Below are 15,717 nucleotides of genomic sequence, written 5' to 3'. Positions count from 1 at the left end.
TCACCTCTTCTTTTGTCCCTACACCCCCCCCATTATTATACCCATTTTAAAGATGAGGAAATGGGGACAGGTGGGGGTGAGGGTCACACAAACGCAGGTCTTCCTGGTCTAGGCCCGGGGGCAAGAAGAAGGCCTTGGTCCTGTTAGTTCTGCCTTTCAACTCGCCCCAGCCCTGGTCCTGAACGAGGACTTTGGGACAGAAGCCCGCGCTGGGGCTGGCCAATGTGCATCTACCCAGTGGCAAAGAGGATGCTCCCGGGGAACATTCCCCGAACGCCCCCCACAATCCCTCTGCTCACGGAGATGGAGCCTGGCTGGCCAAGCCCCAAGGAGAGTCCTGAGCCCCGCCCGGCACAGTACTCACCACATGCGGTCACTCCTGGAAACATGCCTGGGCAAGGAGGGCAGGGGTAGGGCACGTGGGGCGGAGCCTGGCCGGACGCACAGGGGCTGGCGGCGATGGGTGGTCCTGGAGTGAGACATGGGAGGGGGCCGTGAGAGGCGCAGAGTCCCTGCACCGGCAGCAGAGGCTGAACACAGCCAGGGCCGGGGCAGCTGAGCAGATTCACGGGCCCGTGGTAGATGGGGGCCAAAGTGGGGGGGGGCTGGCCCTCGTAGGACATTATCCCCTGGTAGGTCTGGGTGACGGAGCTGCCATTGCTGCTGCAGTAGTGGTAGACACACCACGAGTAGTAAGGGTAGAAGCAACTGCAAGAGTGGCTCCAAGCCTGGGGAGCGCTCTGGGGGTGCTTACTCCAGCAGCCTTGCACGGAGCCCCCCGGCATGTTCTCAGGCTGCTGCTGCGGCTGCTGCTGCGAGAAGGGGCACACCCCGGGGGGCCCAGAGGCCAGCTGGTTTGGGGGCTCAGGCCTTTGACCTGGCTGGAGGGGCCCCGGGGGGCCGGGAGCTCTGCTGGGGGTGGTTAGCAGCTCAGAGGTGCCGGGGCAACCGGGATGGATGACAAGAGCCACGTGGGCCGGCGGGGTCGTGGTCAGGAGCTGGATGCCCTCAGTGCCCTCTGAGGGCATCTCGTGGTCTGGACAGATGGCGGTCAAGTCCTCTGCTGTGGTGGAAGCAGAGTGGAGGTCAGCTTCACTATGGAAGGCGGCACCTACCGCACAGGGAGTGGCCCGAAGTGCGTCTGCTCCTGGCCTCAGGGGGGAAGCCAGAGAGGCTTTCGGGTTCTGGGAAGCGAGGCCTGGACTACCAGGGAGGGTCCCCTCCGACCGGCTTCTCTTCCTCAGGCTCCTGAGCGGGCCTTTGGCAGCTGCGGGGCTGTCCTTGGTGGGACCCTGCCACAGGGACAGGCAGCTGGGCCCGGAAGACCCCTGCCCAGAAACATCTGGAGACCTTGTCCTGCTCTGGTTCGGACAGGGAGCGGGGATGATTGCCGGGGCGCTTCCCGCATCCGCCATCTTCTCCCTGGGCAGAGGAGAGGGAGACTGAGCCACAGGGACTCACCGGGCGTCACCCTACACACAGACACCCATACACGCATACGACACACTGTGTACACACGCATACACATACAGTATATACTCACGCTATACGCCCCCCATACACACATACATGCGCATACACTATACACTCATGCTATACGCCCCTGCACACACACATACACACACTATGTACACATACATGCGCATACACTATACACTCATGCTATACGCCCCTGCACACACACACACACACTATGTACACATACATGCGCATACACTATACACTCACGCTATACGCCCCTGCACACACACACACACACACACACTATGTACACATACATGCGCATACACTATACACTCATGCTATACACTCCCCCCCACACACACTATGTACACATGCATACGCATACACTATATACTCATGCTATACACCCCTGCACACACACACACACACACACGCACTATGTACACATACATGCGCATACACTATACACTCATGCTATACGCCCCTGCACACACACACACACATACACACTATGTACACATACATGCGCATACACTATACACTCATGCTATACGCCCCCGCACACACACAGGCACTATGTACACATACATACGCATACACTATACACTCATGCTATACACTCCCCCCCCCACATGCACTATGTACACATACATACGCATACACTATACACTCATGCTATACACTCCCCCCCCCCACACACGCACTATGTACACATACATACGCATACACTATACACTCATGCTATACACCCACACACACACACATGCACGCACTATGTACACATACATACGCATACACTATATACTCATGCTATACACTCCCCCCCACACACACTATGTACACATGCATACGCATACACCATACACTCATGCTATACACCCCTGCACACACACACACACACACACACGCACTATGTACACATACATACGCATACACTATACACTCATGCTATACACCCCTGCACACACACACACACACTATGTACACATACATACGCATACACTATACACTCATGCTATACACCCCTGCACACACACACACGCACTATGTACACATACATACGCATACACTATACACTCATGCTATACACTCCCCCACACACACACGCACTATGTACACATACATACGCATACACTATACACTCATGCTATACACTCCCCCCACACACACACGCACTATGTACACATACATACGCATACACTATACACTCATGCTATACACCCCCCCACACACGCACGCACTATGTACACATACATACGCATACACTATACACTCATGCTATACACCCCCCACACACACACACTATGTACACATACATACGCATACACTATACACTCATGCTATACGCCCCTGCACACACACACGCACTATGTACACATACATGCGCATACACTATACACTCATGCTATACCCCCACACACACGCACTATGTACACATACATACGCATACACTATACACTCATGCTATACACCCCCCAAACATACTATGTACACATACATATGCATACACTATACACTCATGCTATACGCCCCCGCACACACACACACACACACACATTATGTACACATACATGCGCATACACTATACACTCATGCTATACACCCCCCCCACACACTATGTACACATACATATGCATACACTATACACTCATGCTATACACCCCCGCACACACACACACACTATGTACACATACATGCGCATACACTATACACTCATGCTATACACCCCCCCCACACGCACTATGTACACATACATACGCATACACTATACACTCATGCTATACGCCCCGGCACACACACGCACTATGTACACATACATACGCATACACTATACACTCATGCTATACACCCCCACACACACACACTATGTACACATACATGCGCATACACTATACACTCATGCTATACACCCCCACACACACTATGTACACATGGATATGCATACACTGTATACTCACACTATGCACCCCCATATGTACACATATACACTATATATATACTCATGCTATACACACATACTGTGTACAATGTATACATATACACCATATACTTATGCTATATACGCATACCATACACATCCACCCCCACACGACACCCCCCACCCCCACACAACTGAGAGCCTGGGGGACTGGAAGCACAGGGATTCCTTGGATTCACCAGGTGTCACCCTACACACACACCACACCCCTTCACACACATAACCCCCCCCACACACACACACACACATGCTGAGCACCTGGGGGATTCCTCGCCAGTCTGGAGGAGGGGTGGGTCTGAAGACATATCCCGTAATGTGACTGAGAGTGGAGGGTGCAGCCTGTCCCATGCCTACAAAACCCATGTCACCCCAAATGCAAAGGGCTGTGACATCTGCTCTACTGGTCACCAGTGGGGATGGCACAGTTAGGGTGGTTACAAATGAGGAAACTGGGGTAAAGGGGGCTGATGTGACTTCCCCAGATGCCCCCACAAAAGAATGGAGGAGACCCAGGTGCTGACCCCAGGCCCCCAACATCAAATCCAAAACCTCTTCCACAGGAATGGGCACAGCTCTGGGTGGCACGCTTTAGGCAGACACAAATGAGAATCCGTTCCCCGGGGGAGGCAAGAATGCCAAGGAGCATTTGAAAGCACGTTACATAACTGTCATTTAAGCCAGTGGGGCACTATAGCCCAAGATAGCCACGGGGAACGTGGTACCTCTGGCTTCTAGGATGGGTAGAGACATACCCACTCTTGCAGGCATGGCAAAGGGAAGCTGGATTAGAAGACCCTGGGGGTCCCTTGGACACTCAGATCTGAGAAAGTCTGGGGTGCGTCGTCTTTAGAAAAGTCTGCTTTTACGTGCATACCTTTCATCCTGGAGGGGCCCCTTTGGCTCCCGGGTTTTCTTGACCTCTGTCATGAGAAGATCGTCCATCTGTGGGGAGACCGGCCAAACCAAACCTGATTACAATGTCCAAGACCTTTTGGCAACCGCTGTTTTCCTATCAGCCGATGACACCCCTGCATCCCGCTGCCCCTGTACACAGATTTGTGCCCACCAGCGGTTCCCTCCCCGCACCCATCACCCCGGCATGGAGAGGGCTGCCTTGTCATTCTCACCTCCCTACTGTCTCCCACACAAGGGCACCCCTGCCCCCTGAGCTGGAGCCTGGTGATCTCTGGCCTCCACTCAGTCACCTCTCTCCCCTGCAGTCTGTTCTCACTCGGCCACCATAGTGACTCATCTGGAGCACTTGAGGAGGTCCAGGGGTCTCTATCAACTCCAGCATCAAAACCAAATTCTTCTCTTTGCCCACCGAACCTCTCCCCCGGGTGGCTCCAACATTCTTGGTTGTGAAACTCGATTCCCTCTGTGTACTCCAGTCTAACGGCAGCTTCCTGAGCATGGCATATGGCCCTCCATCTCCTGTCACCAGGCCTTTGCCCCGCCCTGCACCAGCATCCCCTCCACCTCACGGCTTCCTGGCTTCCACCAAGACTCAGGCCACCCTTCCTGTCCTCATCACCAACATCTACTCTGATGTGTCTTTTGTACATCCCAAATATTCATGGCTCCCTCTCACAAAACAGATTTCTTGAGGGCAGGGCTATTCTTTGCACCGCCCTGCCCCCAGCACTCAGCGCAGTGCCTGGCACTAAATACAAGTCTGCTGACTGACGGGGTCACCACCTCCCTCCCACTAAGTCTGGTGAAGCCAATGGTATGGACCCCTCCTCAGAGTCACGGTCTTAAATGCACAAAACACGATAGAGAGGACTACAAAGAAAACTCATTCTAGAAACACAACATCCCCGACTAAGACTCTGAAGGGCCCCTGGGATCGCTTCTGGCTTGAATTCTAGGGCCATCCTAAACCACCATCTCTGGTCACAGCAGAATCAAGCCTCAACACTTGTGCTGCAGGCACACACCAGCCCCTCACTAGCTACCTTCGCCTCACGCCATCTCTCTGGCAGGAACACATCCTTCCTGGGAAGCCTCCCTGGCACCTTGTGGCCTAGCAGAGCAGCCCAGGCTCCTGTTATCAGTGGTAAGCCCCTGTGGGAGGACCGGTCACTTTGCCTATGCACGCTTCTTGGCCAATGGCCCGCAGCGGGCACACTTTCCCATAGGAACACGGTTACAGACATGGGGATAACCCGCCACCAACTCTAATTCAACTTGTGTGGCGCTTATGGGAAGCTTAGGGCCTGACCATCCAAGCCAGGAACTTCTCTGATCTCCGTGTCACTCTCTGCGGCCCCATCAGTCACCCTGTCTGACAGGCACCGAGTTTGGGGGTTACTTCCTTTTTTAAAACACTTTAGGGGGCGGCTAGGTGGCACAGTGGATAGAGCACCGGCCCTGGAGTCAGGAGGACCTGAGTTCAAATGCGGCCTCGGACACATAACACTTACTAGCCGTGTGACCCTGGGCAAGTCACTTAACCCCAATTGCCTCACTAAAAAAAAAAAACACACACTTTAATCATTTCTATTTTGTGTCACTCTGATGCTTATGAAGCAGCTGATGTGATGCCACAGTGGACACGGCTGCACATCTGTGACGGCATCACAGATTTAACTTGAAGAGAAGGCATCAAGGCCAAGTTCCTCATCTCACATTTGATGACAGGGAGGTGCAGGGATGACAAGGGACTTGACTAAGGTCACTAAGGTCACCCGGCGGAACCGCGAGCCTGGTCCTTTGACCTCATTTTTTATGGTTCCCAGAATATCACCCTGGCTCTTAGACAAATGAGAGGGGTGACTTCAGATCCAGGAAGCATTAGCCGGCGGGACCAGTAATTCGGTTTTTTCAAGCAAAAGCCAAGAGCTCCCCCTCCCCCATCCTCCTTAGGCTCTGGGGCAGCAGCAGGAGGCAGCCAGCACTAACTTCACTTAAAGGGGAACTTTACTGAGAGGGTGAAAAAGAATGACAGCCAGATGGCATTTTCAATTTACAGCAGCTGCCAATGAAGCGCTTCAGCACATGATCTTGGGCTGGGCACTTCAAAACCAGGCAAACAGGCAGGTGTTGCTCTAACATCGGGGAGAGAGGGGAACCTAAATGATGGAGAGACGAGGGACAGCGAGAGGGGGGTGCAAAGGAGAGACCCAGCAAAAGCAAGGAGGGGCAGAGGCAGGAACTTCGGGGGAGGTGAGGACGGCAGGCGCCTCTTGAGACATTAAGCTATCCTTACCTTCGGTTTCTTGCAACTTGGCAGAGCAGGGCTCTGAGGCTGCTCGTGGCTGCTTTCACAAGGAGTTGAGGTGAAGGGTCTTTTCTTGGAGACAGCCGGATCTCTGTGGGGTGACTCCCTGCAGGAGGACCCCAGTTTCCTGCCAGCCATTCTGGGTTTCGTCTTACGGATGGCCCTGGTCTGCCTCTCCTGCCGGTGGGCCTTCTCCGCATTGCACAGCATCTGACAGGTGAGAAGGGAGCCACCGTGGCTTCCCGCTTTGGCACAGGAAGCCTTGAGGTGCTCTATGGTCTTCATGATTTTCATGACCTGGGCCATCTTCCCCAGGTCTTTCTGGGAAGCCAGAGTTAGGTTTTTCAACAATGCAGCAAACTGGTTGTAATTGTGTTCCAGCTCAGAAAGGGTCGTGCCATAATTTACGGACATGGTGTAAGGCACCAGGTCCGCATAGGTGGTGAGAGGCGGGGCGGCCTTTTCAAGGAGTGTCCTTATTTCGGAGAGTTCTGCGAGTTCTCTGGACAGCAGCTGGAGCGCATAGGAGGAGTTGACCCCTTCGGGGTACTCAGAGGTGACGGCAGCCTCGCCCTTCAGTTGTAAGATGGCCTTTTCCACCGTCTCCCACAGGCAGGCTTCTGTGTCCTCTTTGGGAAGCAAGAAGCAAGCGATTTTTTCTTGGTTTTCTATCAGCTCCGGGAGGAGAGACAAATCAAACCACAGCATGCCCCGAAACCTCGGTTTGTCCAGTTTTTTGGCCGTGACGTTTTTTAGGAAGTGAATTGTTTCGGTAAGCATGACCATTTCAATGTACATTTCCACAGCTTCCGGCTTCAGGATGACCCCCTGATGGCTATGCTTCTTGACCACGTCCAGCACATTCTCTTCTGTGATCAAAAGACTGTCCACGGGGGCCTCCTGCAGAATCTGGAAACACTTCTTTAGGGTCTCCAGGTGGTCTGTGCATTTCTCTCTAAGCTCCTCCAATTGTCTTAGGTCAGCAGATTCTGCTTGGTCTATTATTTCTCCAACACAGCAGATATCTGGGAGAGAGAAGAAAGTATCACTCAACCTGCAGCTTCCCCTGCTAAGCCCCTCTCTCTTTAAATAGTTGCAGCACTTACTGGGAGGATTTCCAACAGTGTCCTCAAGCCAACCCTTGGAAGCACATTCCGCTTTCCCGCAAGCCTCCAGAGTCTCATAGATCTGCTGAAGCTTCTTAAAGGCGCATCGGTTAAATCTGATTAGCTCTTTGTCTGTCTTCTCGGGGGAGTGGTTTTTGCTGGACAGGCCTCTCTCTTTCCAAACGAGACTTTTAGCGGCATCGAAGAAGATGTGTTCCAGGCCGTAGAGGGATATCTTCATGCTAATTGATTCAGAGTTCTTTATGAAGTGCATCTTGGAAGAGACCATTTCCATGATGATCCAGAGATGGTCTTCTTTTTCAGGACAAGACTGAATTTTAGGGAAATGGTCCTGGTTACTGATCAGCTCCAAAGTGCTTTTTCTTAACCTTTCTAGGTCTTCTAAATTATCTCCAAAATTAACCCCACAGGTGAGCGGTGCCGAAAGGGTAAAATCAAAGCAATCGGAGCAGTGTTTCATGATGTCTTTGCACTCCTCGATCTGCCGCTTGTATTTCAAGATGGCATAGTAGGATTTGTTCTTCTTCCTGGCTTCTTCTAACAGTCTGACTAACTGACGGTGGTAGTGCTGTAGTTCACTGAAGGCATTATACCTGAGTCGGTCTTGGAAAGCCGGGTAGAGACAGGCCTGCTGCTGGTAGCCTCTATTCCCCCGGAGTAGCTCACCATACAGTGAAGCATCATACCACAGAAAGCTGCGGAACGTGGGCTTGCTGCCCAAGAGACCCTTCTTGTTCTCAATGAACTGCATGGTTTCCATCATCATCTGGAGTTCTACTAGAGAATCCACAGCCCTCGGGCGCAGGCGGTGCCTGCAGTTACTCCACATGTTCCCTTCCACCAGCAGCTGCCGGGAAATCAGCACATGTTTAAAGGAACATTTCTGCTTTCTTTCAAAAGCTTCAATAAATAAAGGAAGGAAGCTTTGACACATTTTGATCTGTTCCTGTAAACTCTTCATAGTGGATGCTGTGTCTGCCTTTTGCAGAATTTTTGAGAGTTTCACAACGAGTGTCGTAGGGTCCTCTGAAGGTTGGCCCTCCTCTAATTCACTTGTGGGAGTGGGCTTCTGGGCAGGGTTGCCCTCAGGCATCCTCAAGTGCATTGGCACAGCACATGTCGGGGGGACTTCTTTCCTCCTGGGGGCAGGATCGCCCATCATTGCAGCTGGAGGTGCACTGGAGCAGAGGGTCAGCACATCCTCCACTTCCATTCTGCCCTCCTCTTCCTTGCTCCTAGCCAGGTGACTGGGAGTCTTTTTACTCCAAGGGGCAGCCACCACAGAAGAAGTGTCCAAGACCTGACCCTGTTTACCTTGGCCTTTTCTCTGAATAGGAGCCTTCTCCCTTGATTCTCCTAGGGGCTTTTCTGACAATTGTTTCCTTTCAACTGGTCTTCTCTGTCTTTTTTTGTCTTTTTTCTTTAGTCTGGATTTTTGTGATGAAGAACTCCTGGTCTTTCCCAGAGAGGTACTCAAAAGAAGGGCCTCAACAGCATTTTTCTGACCATTTTTATTTTTCTTAAGTGGTGCAGGCCCCACCGGGGCACTGTCTGGACCACTTCCTTCCTTCCTCTCCCCTCCCTGAGGGGAGGTTTTGCAAGGTCCCCAGATTGCATCCACAGCATCCTCTCCCTCATTTTGAAGCTGCGGCTTCTCCTGCTGTAGAGATGAAGTGTGGGTTGCAAGACTCCCAACAGCTGGCAGACTCTCAGCGTGGGGTGTCTCCCATTCAGTCACATTATTTTTAACAGAGATGCTGGACGAATTCTGAAGCTCATTCTCTCCCTCTTGGCTTGTCCAGGGAGCCACGCCACCTGAGTCGATAACTAAGTGTTCTGACCCAGTGTTTGGTCTTGAGCTCACTGTGAGTTGTAGGGACTTTTCCGCAGGAAGACGACCTTCCAATTTGGGGGTATCTCTAGGTATCTTCAGATCTGTTTGAGAGACGTCAGCATTGGAAAAGTGTCCTGTGCTTGACTTTAAGACAGAAATGACAATGTCAGGATTCTCTCTGGAGGTAGTCTCACTGTCATCTTCTACATTTGGTTTACTGGTATCTAGGGGAAGGCTGTTTTCCCCAAGGCCACTGAAAAACTTCCCATTTCTTTCCATTCTAGCTGGAGCTGAGGAAGCCTTCTTAGAGTTGACATCACTCGAGGGCCTCTCCCTTCCTTCTTCAGTGTGAATGCTAGACAAGAGGATAAAGTCCAAACCCCTTTCTCCTTCGGAGTGATGAGAGGGGAAAGCTTTTGGCTGTTCATCAGGGTCCTGGTGGTCAGCCCTTCCTCTTGGATCTTTCACATTGCCCCTGCTCGGTGCTAAGCCCTGAGACTCAGAGTGATGCGGTCCGTCAGGACTGGGGCTCTTTGGGATGCTCACGTGACTTACAGAGGCCTCAATGGATGGACCTTCTATGGAGAGTGGCCTCTGGAAACCCTGGTCCCTGCTGCTGCCACCGCCACAACCCTGGTGGTGTGGGGCAGGGGTCCGAGACCTGACCACTTGCATTCCTGAAGCTCTCTTCTCATCCCGTTTGTCATCTTTTCTCTTCTGCCAATAATGCCTCGAGTAACACCTTCTTTCCGTCAGAAAGTTATAACCTTCCAAGTCACAACATTCCCATAAGCTGTTGCGTATGACCTCATAGGACTTGGGCAAGGGGCCATTTCTCCTCTTCTCCCCTACTTTAGTGATCAGCTGCAAGGATCGATGCACTCCCCTGTGAGCTTTCTTTAAATGAAGAACAGCCCGGTCCAGTTTTCTGGACAGACGTTTGCTCTTGCACAAGGACGCTTCACTGTAGAGGGCATTCAGGACATTTCTGATGTGCCTTTCCGACTGTGAGAAGGTCTTGATACGTCCCTCAGATAAAGAAGAAAACTGTTCAGACGACTGGTGCCGAGCCGTCTTTCTGGTCATTCCACAAGGGCTGGGATCCCTGAAGTTCCTACTTGGCATGATTCTGTTCTTGAAGGAGGCTGGTTGCTTCCCTTTGCCATTTTTAGATTCTGTGTCCTTTACCCTTGGAGATTTGCTATGGGCATCTCTCGGCTTTGTCGACGGGCAGCTACTCTCATCCTTCGTGGTTGGGGAAGTAGCAGCAGGTTGAGGACACAGGGCCAGGGGGTATTCGACTGCCTTGTGAACTGATGAGGTGGGAGGTGGGGTCATGAACAAATTGCTCATCAGTTCTGATGCCTCTGGACACACCTTCAGACCAAGCTCATCTTTATCAGAAGGGTCTCTGCTTTCACAGGTAAAATGGGAATCACTGGTCACAGGTTCTAACTCTTGCCACACGTCGCTCATTTCTACCTCGGCAGGCTCCGGTGGGACACACATCGGCACCTCGTCTGGCATCACCACTGACTCCTGAGAAAGGGCAAATTCCGAGTGAATGACATTTGTGATTTGAATTTGTAAATCGGGAACCACCACTGGACTCAGGAGGTCTCCGTGGGTCTTCTGAGTATGAGAATAAATACAACTTTTCTCCCTCAGGAAGCACTGGCTTTCATCCTCCTGTGGTAAAGTGCTTGTGGCACCTTCTGAGGGCTTCCAAGCACTGCTGCCAAAGAGACCTTCCCAGTCTATACGAGATTCCAGGAGCTGGTACACAGAGCTCATGTCATCAGCAGGCAGATTTCCAAGGAGAGCTGTGTCTTGTTGCAGCAAAGAGTCTTCACATGGCTCAAATTCCACTTCTATCTCATTGTCATAGTGCAGGTCCTGAGGAAATAGGATCTTCAGATCCTCACAGGCTTCACTGGGTCTGCTGTAGTCCATATCATCTTCATGCTCCCCAAATACATTTCTCCCCCATGCTCCAAAACTGGGGCTCTGGACAGCCTGCGCTCTATCTAGGAAGTTCCCTTGCTTGTCTTCATACTCGCCACTGACCCCTGGCATCAGAGCATCAGGGATGGGCGTGTTGGTGCCACAGCTGTTGTGCGCATGGACTGCGCAGGAAGCCGTGTCTTCTGGTGGCATGGCTGTGGAAGCCAGCAGCACCAGCTTCCTTTCACCACTGACAAGTGTCCCCCCTTGATTCCCAGGGGCAACTCCACTTTTGTTTTCAGCCAAGGTAGTATCTATAGACAGGCGGCTTTTCTTCCAGGCTAAGTTAAAAGTAGAAGAAAACTTTTCAGAGTACATCACTTCTGACCTGCCCAAGTTCTTAATCTCTCTCTCGTCACTGACAATCACGGTGTGGTTTTTGTTCATATAAACGGCTTGCTTCTCATCTACATAAATATCGTCCATTCTATTTTCTTCCCCAGAAGGACTTTGTCTACCTTCACTTTCAGGATGTGGGTCATCAGTTTCTTCACTCCTACATTCCTCTTCTTGAAAATGAACATTTACAGCAGGAAGAGAGGTATCATCGGCCCCAGACATTGGGTCACAGAACTTAGAGCAATCCTGACTTCTGTCTCCCTCTCCAGCAAGACAAGCATTCAATCTACCATCTTTATGTGCAACAGCTGGGGACATTGGCCCATTTCCATTTTCCCCATGAACACCTGGGTAGTTCCCGCTCCCATCTCGGATCACCTTGAAATGGGGCACTTTAGCGTCAAGTGGCAAATTAATCGAATCATTAGGCTTTTCTTTGGTCTGAACAATGACTTCCATTTCCTGGGAAGCGTCGGGCTTTCTACCAGTGGGTATCAGGTGCAGACTTTCCCTTTTCAATTCTGTTACTTCAGGAAATTTGGCCAAATATTCTTCAATGCACATTCTTTCATATCTCAGCCACTCTTTCAGGTAATTATTGGAAGACTCGTGTGCACTTACCGGAGGGTAACTATCTTCTGACGTACAAGGTACGTATTTGGGGTTTGACTTTCCTCCTTGCTCTGGAGGTGATGGGAAAGGTTGCACCGGAATGGCCGACCCCTGGTTCTGAGGCTTCTTATGATCATGACCATTTTGGTGGGATAAAATCAAAGTCTCGTACTTTTTGTGGGGATGATAAAAATCTCTTGAGCTACTCTTCTTTTCTCCACGAGTAGAGTCATGACTATCTTTTTTCTTGGGGTGTTTATTTTTTGCTTTTTTGGAATGGTTATCTGTGTTGGTGTTCAGATTTTTCACATGTTGAGTGTCTGGAATGAATTTATTTCTGGTTTCTCGCTGAGCCTGAAGAGGTTCTGGAGGAGAAGGAGGCTGAAGTTCTTCACGTACAATTTTGAAGTCAGCAGGCTGTAATTCTTGGGTTGTAGGGTTACCCTCTGGACTGGCATCCACTGACATGCCCTTTCTCGGAAAGTGAGTCGCCTCCGAGATGTACTTTCTCCTGAATTGTTTTTTAATTGGAAGAAGGATCCTGTCCTTCAGGCTTGAGCCTTGCATTTCTTTATCACCACATTCCTTGTTCTCATGTTCTGCAACGGCTTCTTTGGAAGCATATGAAAAAACAACCTGAAAATCAGCATGATGTTGGCCTTCTTTTGTATCATCCATGGTTACTTTATGGGTGGCTCCATAGTCACCATTCTGATACAACACGCCTTTCAAAGCAGTGTCACTGGGCAGACCCTCGGGACAAGGGGGGTCTTGATTGAGCACCATGGGCTCACTAGGGACAGCTCCGGAGAGTTGGGCAGCATCCGTGGGCATGGATGGTGAGGCATTCACTTCTGAATCAGGGTATTCTTCCCTGCTCTCCATCGGCAAAGTCTCTGCGCAGCCTGTCTCGGGGCTGGCTTGGTCACAGGATCCTCCTCTTCTCAACAGCCGAGGGTCCTTGATAAGCCTGGAGGTCGTCACAGTGCTGATACCAGTGTTGTTAGGAAGAGCAATTGCAGCGGAAAGGGTGCTGAGGAATTTTTCAAGGTAATTAAAGCTCAGCAACAGGTCATCATTCACATTCTGAGCAGCATCCACACCAGGTGGGAGGGGTGGGTTAGCCTCAGTGGTTTGTGCTTGAGATAGGTTGTGGCTGTCTGCTAAATTACGCTCTGTCTGGCCATCAACGGTGCCTACGGAAAAGAAGCTGGTACTCTGAGCACTTCCACAGGGAGAGGCCACATCAGGGGCCACGGGATTCATCTCTGCGTTACAGGAGCAGCTGTCCGGGGCTGAGGACTCTGCAGGCTTCGGGAAATGCTCATAGATGACAGTAGCATCTTTCCCCTTCCCGATTCTTTTGGCAATGGTGCAGTTATTCAAGGAGCCTCTTTTTTCTGTCAAGAGTTAGAAAAAAGAACATGTGGGTGAAAATGGTCTCCCTATAACTGATAGGCATGAAATCAGGAGGAGATCTGAGAACGAAAGCAAGTTCTGAAGGCTGGAAAGAATCGCGGCAGTCATCTACTCCAACCCCTCGCGGTTAGAGATGACGTGATATTTTATCTGACAGTTTCTCATTCGACCCTTCCCATACAACTCTCTTAGCTCTAGGCACTTCCACTAGCCGTCTCCCTAGGCCTAGAATCTTCTTGCTCCTCATCTCTAGCTCTTAGCTCCCCCTAGTGACATTTGGTTGTGGTCTGTCCATGATACCGAGAGGTGATGTCATGCCTTGCAGTGAATTGCATATGAGTGAGGGAGGGCTGTGTAAGGTCACTCCTCCAGAGCCATTTGGGCCCAGTGGCAACTTAAACATCAGAAATGGCCTCGAATGTTTAAGGCAAGTGGAACTAAGTGACTTGCCCAGGGTCACACAGCTAGTAAGTGTCTGAGGTGAGATTTGAACCCAGGTCCTCCTGTATGACTCCAGAGCCAGTGCTTTATCCACTGAGCCACCTAGCTTGCCCCTAGCGACATTCAAGACTCATTTCAAAAACCTCCTCCTATTGAAGGGGGCACCTTTTCCCTTCCTCCCACCTGCTAGAGACTTCACTCTGAGAATACCTTCCATCAACTCTTTATCTTTTCTCTCTGTATGTGTCTGAATATATACATATACTTGCAAATATTATATATATATATGTGTATGTATGTGTGTGTGTGTGTATGTGTATATATATGTGTATATATATATATGTGTATATATATATATATATATATATATATATATATATTGCTGGCACTCTTCAGAATGGGAACTCTGAAAACAGGGAAGTATCTTTTTGCTTTTCTTGTACACAATGCCTGGGGCGAAGTTAGTGCTTGATGAAGGAGTACTGACTGAATGTCCAGTGTTAAATCTTAAGTGGTGAAGGATATTGTAGAGAAACTTTAAGTGATTTTCTAGCGCAGCAAGGCCAGGGGGAAAAGGATGATATACACACAAAAGTGTGCCTGATGTAGTATCATGAATATTAAGAATGTACAATTAGAAGCTTTGGCTTGCAGTTCAGCAAGGGTGGTCTCTTGGGTAGGGATGACATACCCCTGAGGAGAGATGATAAGCGTAGAGATGCCTGAGCCAGTGGTTAATGAGTGACCCTCAAAAACAGGAAGATCTGGGTTCAAGTCCCACATTTCACACAGACTACCTGTGTGACTCTGGGCAAGTTACCTGGCCTGTCACCGTCCTTGGAAACTTTCTAAGATGGTAAGCCACTGCTCTGCATTGGCAGGAGGAAGGAGTGTTCCCACCAGACGTTCCCTATACCCATATCCCCGTGTGTGGAGTTGCCTGAAGGTTTGAGGAGTGAATTGATTCCACCTACCTACCTGCAAAGCTTGGTACTCTCATTAAAGAGATAGAGTGTTCACCTGAAAAGTCAATCAGGGATTACAAAGAGCTAACCTGGCCTCATGGTAGTGAGGTGACTCAGTGGGTAGAGCACTGGAAAACCTGAGTTCAAATCTGCCCTCAAATACCCACTGGCTGTGTGACCCTGGGCAAGTCACTTAACCTCTGTTAGCCTTAATCCACTGGAGAAGGCAATGGTGAACCACTCCAGTGTCTTTGCCCAAAAAACCCACACAGGGTCATGGGGAGTCAACCTGGCCTTATCCATAACAGGTC

The 15,717-nt window shown here is 50.6% G+C and overlaps 1 protein-coding gene across 1 annotated transcript in view; it reads right to left on the bottom strand.

Moving 5' to 3' along the window:
* Positions 1–230: 230 nt before the first annotated feature.
* The window catches only part of TEX15 (testis expressed 15, meiosis and synapsis associated), a 37,237-nt gene continuing 21,750 nt past the window's right edge, over positions 231–15,717 (bottom strand). Inside the window, exons 11-15 of the mRNA XM_043972384.1 lie at positions 10,007–13,981; positions 7,772–9,964; positions 6,654–7,690; positions 4,317–4,384; positions 231–1,422 (exon numbers count right to left, since the gene is read on the bottom strand). Of these exons, the coding sequence (XP_043828319.1) occupies positions 231–1,422; positions 4,317–4,384; positions 6,654–7,690; positions 7,772–9,964; positions 10,007–13,981 (8,465 nt within the window). The remainder of the gene's footprint in view (positions 1,423–4,316; positions 4,385–6,653; positions 7,691–7,771; positions 9,965–10,006; positions 13,982–15,717) is intronic.

Source organism: Dromiciops gliroides, chromosome 6 (genome assembly GCF_019393635.1).
Source record: "Dromiciops gliroides isolate mDroGli1 chromosome 6, mDroGli1.pri, whole genome shotgun sequence".
Lineage (NCBI taxonomy): Eukaryota > Metazoa > Chordata > Mammalia > Microbiotheria > Microbiotheriidae > Dromiciops > Dromiciops gliroides.
Note: the sequence above shows the minus strand (reverse complement) of the source record. Positions and strands in the feature narration are given on the sequence as shown.